The sequence below is a fragment of the Drosophila simulans genome, chromosome X (genome assembly GCF_016746395.2).
Source record: "Drosophila simulans strain w501 chromosome X, Prin_Dsim_3.1, whole genome shotgun sequence".
Lineage (NCBI taxonomy): Eukaryota > Metazoa > Arthropoda > Insecta > Diptera > Drosophilidae > Drosophila > Drosophila simulans.
Window position 1 is genome coordinate 7,712,957 of NC_052525.2, and position 17,138 is coordinate 7,730,094.

The following is a 17,138-nucleotide window of genomic DNA, read 5'->3' on the forward strand; positions in this document are numbered from 1 at the left end:
TCAAACGGTTACTTTGGTTTGAAACATAGCTAAATAAGTGCTGGTTTAAGTCTGCACTAAATGCCTATCGAAGTCGATCGAAATTTTGTTTACATATTTTATTTTAATTTTGTTTAATAATATTGCAACAATTTTAATGTAAATTAAAATTAGAAAATGTTGAGACACTGCCTCGCCAACGTGGACTATGTCCGCCTGCACGCCCAGCAGCAGTTGCGTCCCAAATGCGGCGAAATCTTCTACGAACCGGAGGCGAATATATTCCAACTGGTCTGTTTGCTCTGCGACATGAAGCACTTTGGATTCGAGGACTTCGCCCGCCATATACGCAATGTGCACTTCGACAAGCAGGGCCGACCGCTCACCAAAACGGTCACGGGACTAGGCAGACTAGCACGAGAGGATCAGGAGTTCCATGCGGTCAGTGCAGAACCATTGGCTGTGGACAGCTTCAAAGAGGAGTACCATTCCAACGAGGATGTTCTGTCGGAGGAGGAGGACGCGGAACAGGAGCTGGGACTAGAGCAGGACGACGGCAATCCACTACGCATCATGGTGCTCGAAGGTAAACAGTCCGAGGACGAGGAGACCATCGATACGATGTGGCGGCCGGATCATGGAAGTTCCTCCGCCTCCGACAACGAGGGGTGCGATCTGAAGGCGCTGTTGGGCGTGGAAAATCCGCAAGACTATCAACCGGATGAGGAGGAGGAGGAGCACCAGTCTGTTTTTAAGGTAGAAACACTGTAGTACGTGCACTTGGAGAACGATATCCAATATCTGAATATGTTTTTTCCCTGCAGAAGCAGCGCCAACCGAAGGACTACAACTGCCCACACTGCGACAGGAGGTACACGACGCAGAAATACCTGAACACCCACCTGAAGATGAGCCATCCGTTTCCGCAGGCCTTCAAGTGCGTCGACTGCGAAGCCACCTTCGATGTGGACCGAGCATTGGCCCAGCACCGTCGCAAGGAGCACACGGAGTTCGCCTGCCAGCTGTGCGACAAGGTGTTCAAAAGCTCGCGATCCCTACTCCGCCATGTGCAGGGTCACTCCGGCGCCAGGACATTCAAGTGCGAGCACGAGAACTGCGGCAAGTCGTTTGTCAACCAGCACAACCTCACCTCGCATCGGCGGGTCCACAGCGAGGAGCGGAACTACGTGTGCGAGCTGTGCGGCTATAGATCCCGCTACCGGGAGGCGTTGATCGTCCACCGGCGCACGCATACGGGCGAGAAACCCTTCCAGTGCCAGACCTGTGCCCGCTGCTTTGCCTCCAAGTCGCTGCTCAACGAGCACCAGGCCATGCACTCCACCGAGAAGCCCTACAAGTGCGACAAATGTGATTCGGCCTTCTCCCGCCCGAAGGCGCTCTACCACCACAAGCATCTGCATTTGGGCATCAAGAAGTTCAAGTGCAAGATCTGCGGCAATGCCTATGCCCAGGCGGCAGGTCTATCCGCTCACATGCGGGCGCACAAGCTCCAGGCGTCCGTAAATGCGACGGAGGGCGCCGAGGCGGAACCCATCGAGATGCTGTTCACCTACTGACCCGACTGAATGGAAACCTCCTGTCAAGATATTCAAGATACACCACACACAATGTTCACTGTTCTAGATTTGATAGATAGCTTATCAATGTTTATAGACACTCGACTCTTTCGTTCCAACTTTTCACATATCTGTCAATAGTACTAAGCAATTTCTAATCTTTTTTTAATTTAAGTGATGAAGCCTTCCATTTCTGTGTCTCAAATATTAGTACCTACATATCAGTAGAAGTCGTGTGTAAGCTGTTAAATCTGTTAGTTAAGCTAGTTTTAAGCCAAGACCTTGCTTCCGACTAGAACAAACCACGTATGTACAATAAATGTTCCGAAACACGTTACTCCAACTTGGACTTTCACATGGGCGCACAAAGAAGCACGTTTGTCTATAGCTCAACATTTATTTCGAACAGGAACTTATAACTAGTCGCATATTGGTTACACTTGGATGCATATACATGTATATATTTAGATTCAATATGGTACAGCAGCTGGTAGTAAGCATAACACTGCGGTAACCAAGACTTCCCGACATGAGACATATGTACACACTTGGGGGATCACCGAATCCGTAACTTAACTATCCTAGAGATGCGATGCACAACAAAAAAAAAAAAAAACAAATCAGAAGAGAGGGAAAACAAAGCGAGACGGCATCTGTCCTGGACAAATGCATCCCCAACAATAAGGTGCCACATGGCACATGGCTTAGGCCCACACCCGTATGGTGTAGTCCCAACTGCCGGTGGATAGGGCGGTGCCATCGGGCGAGACCTGGACGCAGGACACCTTGTTCTCGTGCCCGTACAGCAGGCAGACCCTTTCCGATTTCAGCGTGTCCCACAAGTTGACGGTGTAATCGTTGTAGCCAGCAAACAATAATCTTCCGCTGACAGAAAAGTCCACCGAGTTGACGCCAAAGATGATGCTCTCCTTGGCAAACACTGCCACCTCGCGATCCGCTCGCATATCGTACAGCCGGCAGCTGCTGTCATCCGATCCAGTGGCTATGGCATCTCCGCAAGGATGGAACTTAACGCTATTCACATCCGATTGATGACCCTCGAAGGACTGAACGACATGCCCGGAGCGCATGTCCCAGATGAAGGCCATGCGATCGCAACTGCCCGAGACAAAGGTGTTGCCCGTTTCGTTGGGAGCCAGATCGATGGCCATTACATCGCCGGAATGTCCGTGGAAGCTTTGCAGCAGCTGGCCCGATTCCACGTCCCACAGAGCGCATGTGGAATCCCCACTGCCCGTGAGGATTTGCTGATCGGAATTCGGATAGATGCAGCACGACATGTAGCTGGTGTGGGTGCCCACGGTGCGCTTCTTGGCGGCCATCTCCTCATCGGAGGTTATCGGATACACGGTGACCTTATTGTCCAGTCCGCCGCATGCCACAAAATTGCCCGACGGCGCGTAGGCACAGGCCATAATCCAGGTGGTGGGCATGGTGACGGCGTGCTCCTTGTTCGTGGTGAACGCATCCCAGATGATCAGCCGTCCGTCCTGCGACGAGGAGATGATGTGGCGCTTGTCGGGACTCCAGTCGGTGCACAGGACCTTCGCCTGGTGGCCCTTGAGCACCTTACGCGGCTTGATGTTCACATAGGCGATTTGCTCTAGCCGCTCCGCGATGTTTGACAGATTGACGTCGTTCAGCTTCTGGCGCTCCTCCTCCAGTTTGGTCTTCAAATTCTCCGCCTCTCGCACCAAACTGGCCATCTTCTCAGTGGCATTCGCGTTCGCATTGCTCGCTGGCACCGCCGCCTCCGACATGGTTGCTCTGAGATTGCGCTTCTATGGATATCTCTCGGGGATTGTGTGTCCTTTCCCGTTCGAACTTCTCCAATTGGACAGCGAAAAATCAATCCGAAAAAAAGTGTATACTCGAATACGAAAATCCGAATACACAGCGATAGGCGCGGTCGGTTATCGATAAGTTTTACCGTTGTCAAATGGCAGAATGTACCGCTACATATCCTTTATTTTCGGAGAACTTGATGAAAGATTGTGATTAAGTTATGATTATTAATTTTCATTAATATGGCAAGTTTGAACAAAGTTATGATGAAAATTGGCATCGAAATAAAAAAAAAATTTTTAAGCTGGTTTTCCGAAATTCCCTCATAAAATAATCACTTTTTTGACCAGAACTTTAAAAATAATTGACCAAATATGGAATGGCATATCTCGTTGAACTCGTATTGAAATTCCTAATCAAATTGCATTCAAATCTGCGAATGTAAAATTTTTCATATTTTTTGCAAATTTTGATGATGTTACCCCTTCAAAAAATGCAAAATATTAAACAAAAATAAATTTTTTTAAGCCCGCCAAAAATTGATTGGGTTTGTTAGCAGTAGTAATTGGCTGTTCAAAACAGTTATTCTTTTAGATGCATGATCATTTACAGCCAAGTTATGATAAGAAACTCCTTGTGATAGATAACGAACTTATCGGAGTAAATACTATTTCAAATGTGGCGCCCCAACCAAAGCAAGCTCAACACTGCGGTTCGTTAGCCAACACTGCCATCAGCTGGGGTAAACCACCCTTCCCCTCACCCTTGCAATAAACACAAAAAAGCGACGCCAATGCCTGGAATCCTCTGCTAATCCGGAGCCAGTTGACCGCCACATCCACGCAGACAGACCAGGGATCACGGAGCGATGATCAAGGTGCAGCCACCGCCGGATGTGGCCGGTGGCTACCACAATCTGCGATGCGGCGAGGTCTTGTTCAGTGCACCCGCATCCTACGAAGTGAGCTGCTTGCTGTGCGACCAGCTTTTGCCGTTGGACGGCTACCCGGAACACTTCCGGCTGAAGCACTTCACGCGCAGCTCCAGCCCGGTGTGTCCCACCGAACTGGAAAGCGATCCCATTGCCCAGGACGCCGACGAAGTACAGGGAAATGAAAAGCTAGTCGAGGAACTGGCAAAGGAAGCTAGCCCGGACTTAGAGGAGGAGGAGGAAGGTTCAACACGCCAGCATTACCAGCGGGCAGCGGCCATGAAGAACACCCTGGTGGAGACTCGCGAGGATTTGCTGGACATCGATCCCGAGTGGACGGGCGGCGAGCAGTCGGAGCATAATGAAACTCACGAGGAGGAGGAGGGGGAGTCGGATGATGATGAGTGCGACCAACCCAACATCGACACCAAGGACATGCTCTTCCAATGCGATCAGTGCGACCGGGCGTACAACACCAAACGCAGCCTGCAGAGCCATCGCCGCCTAAAGCACAGCGAAGCCAACGGCAGTAGTCTGGACAAATCCGCCAGTGAACGCAAGAGCAAGAAGCGTAAAGGTCCGCCGAAGGTGTATAAATGCAATGAGGAAGCCTGCAACCAGACGTTTCGCACCGAACGCGATCTGCGCGGCCATCGCTGGAAGCACACGGGAATCTTCTGCGACATCTGCGGCAAACCCTTCACCCAGTCGGGCAACATGATGCGCCACCGCCAGCGGCACAGTGGCATCAAGCCGCACAAGTGTCCGGAATGCGATGCGACCTTTTACACGCAAAAGGAGCTCTCCTCGCACAGTATCTGCCATACTGGTCGCATGCCCTGCATCTGCGAGGTGTGCGGACGACCTTGCCGAGATCGAGGCGTTCTCACGGCCCACATGCGCCGCCATACGGGCGAGAGGCCGGCCAAGTGCGAGGTGTGCGGCAAGGCATTCTATAGCTTCCATGACCTCAATGTCCATGCCGTATCGCACACCAATTTGCGGCCCTTCGTCTGCGACGTGTGCGGCTCCACGTTCCAACGGAAGAAGGCGCTGCGGGTGCACAAGCTGCTCCATTCCGAGCAGCGCAAGTACGTCTGCAAGCTGTGCGGCAAGACGTTCGCCCAGTCCGGCGGCCTAAATGCCCACATGCGCAGCCATGATCCGGCGAGAGTTAAGGGAGCTGTGAAGCCGCTGCCGCAATCGGTCACCATCGAGGTGATCGAGGGCAAGAGTCCGCCCACCACCACCATCACCATGGCCATCGACCTCAATGTGGAGGAGCAGCTGGTCACGCAAACCGAGACTGCACCCACCACTTGGCGCCTGGCCAACTGAGTAGCTAGCTAGGATTAATATTAGGTTAGATGTAGTTCATCTATAAGTTCCAAATTGCGCCATAATAAATGAGAGAAATTTCAATTCACCACAAAAATGTGGACTTAATCAGCACGAGAAGAATGGAAATGAATCATTGATCGAATGAACCCACTGAATATGTCTAAACGCAGATGCATAAAACGTTTGATTGGCGGTACAAAAGTGTCCTTTATTGAGGTTTCCTAAACGGAGAGGGTTCCAAGCTGCCAGCGATCCAAGTCCAGATGAGTCTGGGCTCTAATCCTTGCCAGCGTGCGCATTCTACCCGGGATTCTTAGCTCTAAACATGTAGTTCGTATCGCTATGGACTAAGTTAAGTATTGGGATAAAATAATACATACAGCCTTTGTGTTTTCTTTATCCAAACGAAATTGGTGATCATAAACGGAGGCATTTGGGTTAAAGGTTAAAAAAATATATTCCCGCTCCTTCGTTGTTTGCAAAAAGGTACATATTTTAAATTCTAAGCGCTGGTTGGGTTCACCCATTACTAGTTTTTCGAAGCGATAAACAGAAGAATTAAAACCTAGCATAATTCTAGATGGAATATTAAGTAAACTAGTTTAAAATAGGGCTGGCATTTCTGCCAAGTGGACGTACTCAGTTACAAATATAGTTAAAATCAATCAAATTGACGAGAATGTTTTGAAAACTAAAGATTAATTAAGCACTGAAAATGCATTGATAAGGTATCACGGGAAAACCCAAGACCAACTAGGTTTTCCAATTATAGACCTATGCATCTACGTGATCTGCAATGACTTTTGTTCGCTAGAACCAATAGTAATAGTATAGAACTAGGAATATAAAGGGAATAAGAGATAGTTCTAGGATACTAGGATAATAATATCGATTAGTATTGGAATATCATCAAGATTGCTTAATGTGATGCTTGCTAGACGGTGACTATTAGCGGTCTCTCGTATACTATATATATATAGGTCTATATAAAATATATATACGTGTGTGTCAGCTATCGGGTATTGCATATTGTACGTTGGCGCACGAGTTCACTAAAGTGGATCGATCGACTAATTCCACACGAATCGCGGGGTCGCCTTGTTATCAGTGGTTCTAAACTATATTGCCTCGGTGATAACAGGTCAAGCATTAGCTAGCACTCCTTGGAGATGGGATTATCTTCTATGATTGCTACCATGCGTACTCGTGTACTTCTAATACCTGGCTACTTTTCTCTACTTGCACGGTTTACCTTTGGGCCCCTATGATTCGATCCACCTCGGTGCAAACTCAACGCCATCGGAAGACATCAGTGCCGCCGAGTTTCCAGTTCCTTTTCCATTGCCAGTTCACACAATATTGATCTCGATCTTGATGAGCAGCCGATCGTCGGCGCAGAAGCCCAGCTGTATGATGTTCGATATGTTGGCGTACTCGAGGAAACCGAATCCCCGTGTGCTGATCGCCTCGCGTGGCTTGTGGAAGGCCAGGATCTCCGGCTTGGTCATGATGGTGTCGTGCTGCGACAACGTCGCATCCGCCGGATGCACCATGCACAACTTGATGCGACCCTTGAAGGGCCAGTCCAAGTGGTAATCGTTCTCCGACTGCATCAGATGCACATGCAAACTGAGCACATGCGGCTTGCGCGGCTGAATGTTCAGCCGCGCACAGAACTTGTAGCCATGCGGCGAGGTGTAGCACTCGTGCGAGTACACCTGATTGTTGGCATTGGCCCGCAGGCGAGCCACCAAGGCGCCCAGCTGCTCGATGCGCCACACAATCGTGCCATTGCTGTAGCGCGGATCCACGGGCGCCTGCTGGCGTGCCAGACGCAGCTGCTTTTGCATATTCTCGAGTCGCGTCTCCTGCTCGCGTGTCCGCTGTTCCAACACCACAATCCTCTGGTACATCGTTTGCACAATCTGCTCGTCCACACCATTGGCATATTGCGGCGGTGGCGGCAGCTGCTGCTGGCCATGGCCGTTCTCCATGGCGGCGCCACTTGTGCTGGGCTTGTGCGGCTGCCAGGTGGCAATGGCTGTCTGCTGGAATGCCTGTAGCATTAGCTGCATGTGATGCGGCATGTCCGCCTTGAGGTGCTCCTCCAACTGATTGGTCTCCGGTCGACCCACAAAGTCGCACTTGATCTTGGCAAATGGGCACTTCTCCTCCTGCGGCTCCTGCTGCCGCCGATAGGGACAACTGGGTAGATGGCGATGCAGTTCGATGGGCGAGGCAACCACCGAACAGCCCAGCGAGGAGTTGGGGCAATCTCGCTTGAGTTGCTCGATCTCGCGGCGCGTGTAGTTGTCCGGAAAGATGTCGTGCTCGGCGGACAGACGCTTGTTGTCCATGGGGCAGCATTGATTGTTCTTCTGCATCCAGGCGGTGAGGCAGCTGCGACAAAATCGATGGCCGCACGACGTCAGCACCGGCTCATTTAGCCAATCGATGCAAATGGCGCACTCGTAGCGCGAGTCCAGCAGCTCCTCCTCCTGTTCCCCGGATGTGTCCGAACCGGGTGCATAGTGATGGTTCTGATTGAGCGCCAGACTCTTGGGCGGAGTGGGTGCTCCGCTGGCCCCGGCTCCCGCTGCTGCGCTGGGCGTGGCACTGCTGCTGGCCGCAATTCGACCAGTCGACGACAAGTTGGTCGTCATCTCATTGCTATTGTGCTCCTTCTCCTCCGCATGCTGCAAACTGTGCGCGTGTGAATGCGTATGTGCATGCTGGTGCATTCTGGCTGGCTTCTGGTCGGCCTGGACTCGCTGCATCTTGGCTGCTCCTCTGGCCGCCTGCTGGCTATCCTCTTTGAATCAACTAATTCAATTTTAATAATAATTTTCGTTCATGACTCCGCGGAACAGCTGTGTATCCAACGAGGGTTGTGCAACACTGGCGGCGCGTTAGTATACCAGAACACATGTGTTCACACTGCACAAAAAAACTTTTGCTGGTAGCGTGTTAAATGTGCTAAATTTAGTTGTTATTTTACAGATAATACAGATAATCAATGTAAAACCATTACTTGTATAGTTTATTTGGTAGTTAGAAGCTGCTAGCGTGTATACAACATAGCCTGCGCAGATGCAGGCCAGTGTGAACACGCTCGTTTCGTTTTGGCGGCGGTGGGCGAGCATATAAAACGGCAGTGTTTTTCGGATTGGCGAGCAATCAGTTACGGGCACCGTACGCTGAAAAAAAGGAAACCAGAAAGAAAACGGACAGAACTCAACACGATGTGGATCGCGAACGAACGCACTATCTGCGCACTGATGCCACTGGTGATTTTGGCGACCTGGCAGCTGTGCCTTGTTCCCGGGACGGATGCCAAGCACTTGGCCATCAGATTGCGCGACCCTCAAAGCGAAATCGAATCGGAAACGGTGCCCCTAGCCCATGTCCACAGCCACAGCCACAGCCAAGCGCGCGAGAGTGGCGTTCGCGGTGCTGCAGTGCATCGTCGGGAGCGGCGGCAACTCTCCGATTGGCTAATTGCGCCCAACACGCGGTGGTGCGGACGCGGCAACCTGGCCAATGGAACGTACAACGATCTGGGCGGCGCTTCCAAGGCGGACAAGTGCTGCCGGAAGCACGACCACTGCAAAATGTGGATCGATGGCATGTCGAATCGCTATGATCTCTTCAACTACCGACCGTACACGCTGTCCCACTGCAGCTGTGATCTGCGGTTCCGCACGTGCCTGAAGATGGCCGGCGACGAGGATGCGAACGCCATCGGAAAGCTCTTCTTCAATGTCGTGCAGACGCAGTGTTTCGGCCTGAAGGCCGAGACCGTGTGCGTTCAGCGGGGCGGTTCCGGAAAGGAGTCCGATCCGTGCCTCAAGGAGGAGGTGCGTCACAAGGCCTTCCTGCGCGACAACAAGCGCTTCTAAGAGAGCTAGGTGGGTAGAGCTGCCATTTATGATAATGCTTTCAAAGGAAGAATGATGTGGTTATTCTATTTTATTGCTTATATCGTTACGCTTTGCATTTTAATTGGAAAGTAGTTTAGCTATCATTCCTAGAATCCCACTCATAGAGGTCTATCCTTTCACAATAAACCATTGTTATGGTGCTAAGTTTGAGTAACAATATGATTTTCTCTCCATATTTCCAGTTGGCCCACGACGACCGGCAGGAATTTGTGTCGCCTGTCCGCAAAAGGAGCTAACCAAACATACCGCCACATAGTGCTGCAATTGAGTTTGAAACTCAATGGGAGAGCATGGCAAACACCATCATCATCCGTACTCAGATGAATAGATTGTGGGAGGAGGAGGAGGAGGAGGAGGAGAGGAGAGGAGAGGAGGAGAGACAGCCAGGGACACCCCGTCAATGTATTAAGCTAAATACCAACATATTTATATGACTGTCAAGTGCTATTATAAAGCGTAGTAGTCGATACGATGTACTAACACACCTAGTTGTAGTCACTCAATCTAGTTTAGGCCGACGAATCGATAACAGGCTGCCAGAAAACCAAGTTTTTTTAAAAACTAGCTGTAGACCCCGTAGATACCCTATAAACCACAGTGCGTAATTAGTTGTAGGCGTAGTAACTTAATAAATGAAATTTCCAAAGAGTAAAATGTGATTGTATTGTGCAAATACGAGCTCCGTAATCCGACAATCCATCCATCCATCCATCCATCCATCTATCCGCTGTGGAATGTCGTACTTTGCACTGGGCACTCGGTATCAGCGTCCCATCCATCCAGCCATAGTATACGCGTATGTCTGGACTGTGATCGCCGCATTGACGTAGCCATTGCCCATCCAGATGACCCGGCGACCCAGGGATCGTAAGCTCGCCTCTCGATTGGCTACCACTTCTAGGTCAGATGCGTCATGGTGGTGGCGTCTGCGAACTCGAGAAGGATCCACGGATTAGTTCAAGTCCAAGGTGCATGTTTATGTGATGATTGGGATTTAAATCCCAATATTTGATCATGATGATGATGACAGTAAACCTTTCCCAGGCCTTTTTGCTTGGTGTAGTTAAGCTAGCACTGGGAGGTCTAGTTCAAGAGAGTCCAGCATTATAATCAGCATTCAGCATTCCCAGCGTGACGCAATTAAATATAAATAAATATTTGTATTATTATTATACACTATTGATTGATTGGCGGTTTACAACAGAGGGGCCCGTCTGTTTTGGAGCTTGTAAATGCTTCCTGCCAGTTGGCTTCAATGTCATCGCATCGCATCCCATCGTAATCGTAGCTTTCGTTTTTTTCACGTAGAATCGTAGTACAACAGTGCGTATACTCAATGCATTTGGATTGTTCTGCGCAAGCAGTTTATTTGTTGATTTCGCAAATAGTTACGTCACGAAAACTGTTGTCGATTTGCAAATGGAAAGTGATGTTCTTACGCAGTTGGTATATTAATAACAATATTATTAATAATAATAATTGTAATCATGTGCGTTTTCCCAGTTCAAAAACACTCAACATTGCATCAAAGTAGCTCGCCGTTGAGTTTTCAGAGTTTTCGAAACTATATTTGCTTTGTCAAAATTTTAAGAAGAGTTAGAGCGATATTTTAGATTTATTTGGCATTGTGTTGCACGCGAAAAACGCTGCCGAGCATGGACACAACCATGCCCATGGGCATGGTGCCCAACAGTCTCAATCCGATCCTCAATCCTCGACCCCTGCCGATACCCGTTACCAAGCCCAGGTCCAAACTCCAACCGGATGAGCCACACGATGGCGTTTTAGCCTTTAAGTAAGCATTGCTTTCGTCAATGTCCGATGCCCAGTCTCACTGACTTCCCACCATCTCATCCTAAGAAGCAAGGGAAAAGTACCTCCGCCGGTATCCTCACGTCCCATTCCGCTCCAGCGGGCAATGTCTGAGGTTCGGGACGCGCTGCGAGCTCAGCCCCAGGCCAGTGACATTAGCCTGTTGATCTTCGCGGCGGCGGCCAGCAGTGTGGAGCACGAGAGGACGCTTATTCCGGTGCCGCCGCAATTCCAGGCGGCCCCAGGCTCCGGCTGCCAAGTGGATCGACTGCGTCACGCCGTCGCCGACAATTGGCCCTCCTGTCGCATCTTGTTGGACTGCCCCAGTACCGACGAGCAGTATGCCGCCTTGATGCCGGACGATGTGGACGCCCTGCATCTGCTGCACTGGATCCTGGTGGCCACGCCCGCATCGCCCACTCTGCGCCGCATGTCGGGATTGCATTTGCGGCGACTTTGCCGCTACCTGGGCCTGGCACGACCCACCTTGGAGCCCGGCCACCTGCTGAGCATCAGTTATGAGCGGAATGTTCAGCGGCTGGGGGATCCCAGTCCAAGGCCAAGGTCCAGCTACGCCTATTTGGGCTTGCCCTTTCAGTACCTATATCGTTTCCTGGCCACCGGACGCCTGGAGCATCCGCCAGGTGTAGCCATTCGTTTGTATGCCCAACCGGAAACAGCCTTGGTTCACTGCGACGAGCTGAGCTCGCAGCCGCAGGAGCAGCATGTCCAGTCGGAGGAGCAATCCTCCAGCCAATCCAGCGCAGAGAGGGAGCAGTCTGGAAGCCCAAGCTCGCTGTGCTGGCGGAACTCCACACTGACTGCACCGCAAAGGGCACTGGTCATATGCGAACTGCCCTCGGAGTTGGACGAATCCATTGCCCATTCGCCGGAGAAGCACTTTCTCGAGTACTTTGTGCAGGAATCGCTGACCCTGCGACCCTGCTATCTGCTCCTCTTCGACGAGGCGGTGGCCTCCAACATAATGTTCGCCTGGCCGGGCAAATGCATCGAGCTGGAGCATCCGGGTCCTTCGATGGTCCAAAGATCGCGTATCGGGATCTTGAATATCGTCCGGAATCTGGGCAACCGGTTGGGAGCAGTTAGACGGGCTTTAGCCGCCATTTAGATTTCTGGCCAAGGACACTGATCCCGGCCAGGTGCCGTCTGTCTGTTTAATGTCCTGGACATGCCGACTCCGGCGAACTGGAGCAACTTAATGTTTTGGAATTTCTCAAACAATTATTAATAAATATTTGGCAACTAACACTAATTTATTGATTTTTGGCCATTCAGTGAATCTTTGTTGTAAATTATGAGCGCCTGCAGCTTCCAGATGCCTTCATCGCCACCGGGACTAATGGTTGTTACGATTGGGAGGAGTGTAGTCCATGACAAATCTTTGGCGCCTCTGTTGGTACCGCGAATGGCTAAGATAGATACTGGCCAATCCCTTGATGGCCACAAAGGTCAGTCCGCCCAGGAGGATGCTGAGTAACTTGTTCTCTTCGTAGATCCGGCCGTAGAGCTTCTGGCCCAGCACCACGGAGATGGTGGGCAGACTTAGGGCAATGCAGAAGCTGGTGGCGGCGCGTCCCAGTTGCTCCGTTGCCAAGTTACCGCCAATTAGGCCATCCGAGGCCGGATGCTCGCGCTCCAGCTCATCGAAGTACTCATCGCTCAGCGGAGCACCGGGCAGGGGTAGACCCACAGCATCCAGTTGCTCGGCGGGAATGGTGCGACGATTGCGCCGCCGCAGCCAACGGATCACACAGTCCTCCCAGTGCACCAACCTGCTGAGAAGTAGGAGCGTCGGCACCGAGGGCAGCATAATCATCAGCAGCGAGGGATCCTCTTGGAGCAGCTTCATGCCCGTGTCATAGCCGGCCAGTTCGAGCAAGGTGTGTGCTCCGTAGATCACAGCGGAGAAGTAAACGGTGGCCGCCAGGGTGCCCATCAGAACACTGGGACACATACGTTCGTAGCCCTTGTCCAGTCGCTCCAGCATGGCATCGAAGTGGCACAGTGGCGGCATCACTATAATGTACTCCGTGCGGCACTGGGTGCACGTCACGGGGACACCCGGCGACATCATCTCCTTCTCATCGATCCAGCGACTCAGGCAGGCCTCGTGCACCCACTTATTGGTGCCGCGACAGCGACACGGATGCACCCAATCCCGTCGGCGGTGATCCTCATCGCCCCTCAGGCAAATCCAGCACATCCTGTCATCCGCGGTATTGCCGGATGGCGGTTCCAATCCGCTTCGCAAACGGCTTAGCCGACTGTGAAACGGTAATTGCATAAATTGACGGCTCATAGTGATGGTGATGTTTTGGGCGATGACTACGATGACCACCGATCATCCAGGGATCCAATCTCCAGGCGGAGCAAGTGAAATTTTGTTCCAGCGCCGGAAGGTGGCTACTTGGCTTTTGTATACCTGACTTTGTGTACCCTAAATTCCAAGGTTCCTGATTTCCCTGGTTCTCGAATAAACTTTTCTGATTTAACACATACACTTTTACAACACTTAGTTTTTGAAACACGTCGATTTCTTAAAAATAACAATTTTTCAAATATTCTATACGATTATTTCAGTAATACTTGGTTTTTCTGATCAATGGATTAATCCTAAATTAGATAGAGTTTCAGATATATGTATCTTCCCAATATTTTCGATTATATTTATATGTTTATAATGTTAAGTACTCGATTTTGAGGCATTTTTCGAGTGCATTCCCTGCGGTCTACTTTTTATTTGTAGGTGGTTTACTTTCGGCGAATGTGGCACATGCCAAAAGGAAAACCTGTTGGCCCACAAAGTGAAAATAGGCGAAGGCCAAGTGCAAGAGTAACCACCACAAACTGGATCTGCGGGATCTGGATGCAAATGCACGTTTGCCTCCTTTTTCTTCCCCAAAGCATATGAAACGTAAGTAAAGCACTTACCATCCCGATGATCCTCTGATGGCAATGTATCTTATGGATGGAAATCAGGAGCAGGAGCAGCACTGGCCACTAATCACTGAACATAAAACATGGTTTTCACACACATTTCCGACGAAAGAAACTTCGCGACGGACCGAAAAATAAGCAGAACCTGTCGGCTCGAGAGCAGAAGAACATTTGGCCAGCCTCGAATATCTCCAGCTTGGCCAGAATTTGAGAACCAGACTGGGAAAGCCAGCCTTTCCATTCCACTTTTCCACTTTGGCCACCAGCTACACGCAGAAAAAGTTGACTGCAATCCAAGATAAAGGTAGTTATAACTAATTTTCAAATATAACTATATACATATATTCCAAGCAACGTTTGGATATCTGATTTGAGGTCATGATCCTATAAATATGTTAACAGTAGCATACATATTTTTCGCTGAGTGCACAGGCCAACGGTAAAGCACAACAAAGTGCGGCCACCACTGCGAATTGGGCCAGAAATCGCTGGCCAAGTGGATCTGGCATGGAGGTGGCGACGCAGAGGAGGCCACACCGCTCCTGACAGGTGCTTCGCCTTGGGATGCAAAAAACTGGACGAGGATTGGCATGGTGGAATGGTGGAATGGGGGTTCGGGGTTCGGGGGTGCGCCAATGCGATTCGGTGGTTAGCAGGCTTCTGTTCTGCCCGATTAGCGATCATTATCGATTTCACTTGTAATTCGGATATATGAGCAGGGAATACACTGCAAAAAACAAATTGGCACATCGTGTTCTAATTTATTGCTTACAATAAAGTGTGTATCATAATGGAATGGAAAATCAAGCTACAGTTGGGATTTAAAATCCTATAGATTCGAAATTCGATAGATTATATATTTCTCAGTGCATCAAAGATAAATGGTCTTCAATTTGTCCTGTTGAATCGCTCGCCGAGATTCATCCCCTTGATGAGCGTGTAGAGCGAAAACGAGAACTTGGCTATCTAAAGATACGGGGAAAATATTATTAATGTATAGAGAAAGATCTATAAACACAACGGGACCCTAAAGATATGAAACTTGGTATGTGGTTTGTTTTTGGAAAAAGAAAGGGTATGTGCTCAGTTGGTAAACCTCTAACTCTTAAACTAAGTTTGTTATTCATAACTAATCATCTAACTATAGTTGCCAATAGTAGAGCGGACTTACACTGAAGTAGGTGGCCAAATTGATGGGGAACAGCTTCATGGCGGTCAGCGTGATGGGCTGCTGGGCGCGATGGAGATAGTAGAGCAGCATCTTGCGGAACCGGGCACTCTGGCCCAGCCACTGGCACTGGAAGATGGCCAGGGCCAGCTTCTCGTTGTCCAGCATCAGCGAGGTGGCTTGGTAGCAACATGGAGCCGTCTGCAGGGTCACCGCCATCAGGTAGATGATCGATGCGATCTTCGTGTTCGTATTCGCGAAGATGAAGATGTTGATCATGGTCGTGCCCATGATGGCGGCGGTGATCAGGAACTGAACGAATATGGTCCGCGAGATGACGGGACTAATGCAGCCGAGCAGCTGCAGCATCGTCTGGTGATCCACAATGCAGCGCTGCAGTTCCGCGCAGTGCTCCTCCTGCCGCCGCTCATCCGGACAGATCTCCATCTGGCCACTCTCATCCCTGCCCAGCTTCTCCACCCGCCTGGCCAGCAATTGCACCTGGATCCGGACCACATACAGATAGATAACGGCGTACACATCATCGCTGGCCTGGTGCAGGCACGTCCAGTTCATGATGAGGAACTCGATCCAGGCCTGGATGCAGAACTGCAACTGGGAACGCTGCCAATCCAGGCCAGGCAAATAGAGGGCATAGGGCGGTTGGCCCAGTAGGAAGGCGCACACAAACGTCGAGGAGGAGTAGATGGCATAGCAGATCTGGTAGAACCACACCAGATAGTTGCAGAACCTCACCGCATCGAGGATCAACTGGAACTCCTCCTGATCCCTGCAGCGCGCATCCAAGGCGGCCAGATGGTGCTCCGCTCTGCGCAGCAATGGCAAATTCCAGGCCAGTGCCACAATCTTGGCCGGCAGAATGACCGCATCGATGGCCACCTGGGCGGAGGTCAGCACCTGGGTGATCTCCATGCCGCCCATGTACCGATAGCTGATCACAAAGAACGTGGGCACCAGCAGCAGTTGCCACACGTACATGACCACCGAGAAGCAGCCGTAGATGCGCCGCCATGTGCTGCTCGTGGTGGGGCGACTGCCATCCGGTGCCTGCATGCCCAGGGCATAGAAGCAGTTGAAGAGATTCCTAAACGCTCGCCGGGATTCGGGCACTTCCTCCTCCTTTTCCGCCTTCGTTGCCACGCGAGTGCTCACCGCCATGGCTGATGGACTTTTGAGGCCTGGGAATATTCGAATGGCCTCTTTTATAGGCTGCCCAATTAAAAGTTGACCCTCATTTCGATTCCTTTTTTTTTTTCTATAAAAAATAGTTTTTTATTTTCGCATTTTGGTCTCTGAATGATTTAAATGAATCGTCAATTGTTAATTGCTAATTTGTACATAACATAAGTCACAAGCAGCATTTTGTTATTGCATATTTGTGAGTCCTTTTCGCCCCTCCCCCAATCCTTTCAACCCTTTTAACCCTTTAAACCCATTCCAACCCCACCAGAATCGAACTTTTCAATTCGATTTGAATTCAATTTCGTCCGCTTGCTAATTCGAAGGCAATTAAGCAGCAAATACAAATAAACTTAACTTAAGAACCCGAAGAACCCTTCCTTCGACTAATTAATAAATAATGCAGGCAATTGCAATTAAGCTAG

The 17,138-nt window shown here is 50.3% G+C and overlaps 8 protein-coding genes across 9 annotated transcripts; 4 read left to right on the forward strand and 4 right to left on the reverse strand.

The window, feature by feature from the left end:
- Nucleotides 1-23: 23 nt before the first annotated feature.
- On the forward strand, nt 24-1,893 carry LOC6725426 (zinc finger and SCAN domain-containing protein 2). The gene is made up of 2 exons (XM_002106406.4): nt 24-735; nt 804-1,893. The coding sequence occupies exons 1-2, from the start codon at nt 157-159 to the stop codon at nt 1,554-1,556; spliced, it is 1,332 nt and encodes a 443-aa protein (XP_002106442.2). The 5' UTR covers nt 24-156; the 3' UTR covers nt 1,557-1,893.
- Nucleotides 1,894-1,933: 40 nt separating this feature from the next.
- On the reverse strand, nt 1,934-3,484 carry LOC6725427 (guanine nucleotide-binding protein subunit beta-5). The gene has a single exon (XM_002106407.4). It carries the CDS (start codon nt 3,335-3,337, stop codon nt 2,261-2,263), a length of 1,077 nt encoding a protein of 358 aa, XP_002106443.1. The 5' UTR covers nt 3,338-3,484; the 3' UTR covers nt 1,934-2,260.
- A 591-nt stretch (nt 3,485-4,075) lies between these two features.
- On the forward strand, nt 4,076-5,743 carry LOC6725428 (zinc finger protein 311). The gene has a single exon (XM_002106408.4). The coding sequence runs from the start codon at nt 4,231-4,233 to the stop codon at nt 5,629-5,631; it is 1,401 nt and encodes a 466-aa protein (XP_002106444.2). The 5' UTR covers nt 4,076-4,230; the 3' UTR covers nt 5,632-5,743.
- Nucleotides 5,744-5,821: 78 nt separating this feature from the next.
- On the reverse strand, nt 5,822-8,552 carry LOC27206358 (TNF receptor-associated factor 6). Its single transcript, XM_016172853.3, has one exon. The coding sequence runs from the start codon at nt 8,409-8,411 to the stop codon at nt 6,984-6,986; it is 1,428 nt and encodes a 475-aa protein (XP_016038501.1). The 5' UTR covers nt 8,412-8,552; the 3' UTR covers nt 5,822-6,983.
- A 191-nt stretch (nt 8,553-8,743) lies between these two features.
- On the forward strand, nt 8,744-10,229 carry LOC6740019 (acidic phospholipase A2 PA4). Its single transcript, XM_016181050.3, has 2 exons — nt 8,744-9,542; nt 9,758-10,229. The coding sequence occupies exon 1, from the start codon at nt 8,877-8,879 to the stop codon at nt 9,531-9,533; it is 657 nt and encodes a 218-aa protein (XP_016038502.1). The 5' UTR covers nt 8,744-8,876; the 3' UTR covers nt 9,534-9,542; nt 9,758-10,229.
- Nucleotides 10,230-11,082: 853 nt separating this feature from the next.
- LOC6740023 lies at nt 11,083-12,654 on the forward strand. Of its 2 annotated transcripts, none has more exons than XM_002076869.4 (2): nt 11,083-11,370; nt 11,436-12,654. In XM_002076869.4, exons 1-2 carry the CDS (start codon nt 11,231-11,233, stop codon nt 12,514-12,516), a joined length of 1,221 nt encoding a protein of 406 aa, XP_002076905.1. In that variant the 5' UTR covers nt 11,083-11,230; the 3' UTR covers nt 12,517-12,654. The 2 variants fall into 2 exon arrangements, with proteins under 2 accessions (XP_002076905.1, XP_016038503.1); XM_016181051.3 differs by having other exon boundaries at nt 11,439-12,654.
- LOC6740021 (E3 ubiquitin-protein ligase MARCHF5) lies at nt 12,641-13,892 on the reverse strand. The gene has a single exon (XM_002076870.4). It carries the CDS (start codon nt 13,705-13,707, stop codon nt 12,745-12,747), a length of 963 nt encoding a protein of 320 aa, XP_002076906.1. The 5' UTR covers nt 13,708-13,892; the 3' UTR covers nt 12,641-12,744.
- A 1,202-nt stretch (nt 13,893-15,094) lies between these two features.
- LOC6740020 (odorant receptor 7a) lies at nt 15,095-16,699 on the reverse strand. Its single transcript, XM_002076871.4, has 2 exons — nt 15,517-16,699; nt 15,095-15,311 (listed from the first exon to the last, which is right to left on the reverse strand). Exons 1-2 carry the CDS (start codon nt 16,690-16,692, stop codon nt 15,234-15,236), a joined length of 1,254 nt encoding a protein of 417 aa, XP_002076907.2. The 5' UTR covers nt 16,693-16,699; the 3' UTR covers nt 15,095-15,233.
- Between the last annotated feature and the right edge of the window lie 439 nt (nt 16,700-17,138).

Bases quoted from the DNA above. Each gene is read 5' to 3' on its own strand.
- LOC6725427 (XM_002106407.4), bottom strand. From the start codon at position 3,337: ATGTCGGAGGCGGCGGTGCCAGCGAGCAATGCGAACGCGAATGCCACT.
- LOC6740020 (XM_002076871.4), bottom strand. From the start codon at position 16,692: ATGGCGGTGAGCACTCGCGTGGCAACGAAGGCGGAAAAGGAGGAGGAA. The intron at 15,312-15,516 runs GTAAGTCCGCTC...CCGTATCTTTAG, and splicing joins ATTTGGCCACCTACTTCAGT to ATAGCCAAGTTCTCGTTTTC.
- LOC6725428 (XM_002106408.4), top strand. From the start codon at position 4,231: ATGATCAAGGTGCAGCCACCGCCGGATGTGGCCGGTGGCTACCACAAT.
- LOC6740023 (XM_002076869.4), top strand. From the start codon at position 11,231: ATGGACACAACCATGCCCATGGGCATGGTGCCCAACAGTCTCAATCCG. The intron at 11,371-11,435 runs GTAAGCATTGCT...TCTCATCCTAAG, and splicing joins GATGGCGTTTTAGCCTTTAA to AAGCAAGGGAAAAGTACCTC.
- LOC27206358 (XM_016172853.3), bottom strand. From the start codon at position 8,411: ATGCAGCGAGTCCAGGCCGACCAGAAGCCAGCCAGAATGCACCAGCAT.
- LOC6740021 (XM_002076870.4), bottom strand. From the start codon at position 13,707: ATGAGCCGTCAATTTATGCAATTACCGTTTCACAGTCGGCTAAGCCGT.
- LOC6725426 (XM_002106406.4), top strand. From the start codon at position 157: ATGTTGAGACACTGCCTCGCCAACGTGGACTATGTCCGCCTGCACGCC. The intron at 736-803 runs GTAGAAACACTG...TTTTCCCTGCAG, and splicing joins AGCACCAGTCTGTTTTTAAG to AAGCAGCGCCAACCGAAGGA.
- LOC6740019 (XM_016181050.3), top strand. From the start codon at position 8,877: ATGTGGATCGCGAACGAACGCACTATCTGCGCACTGATGCCACTGGTG.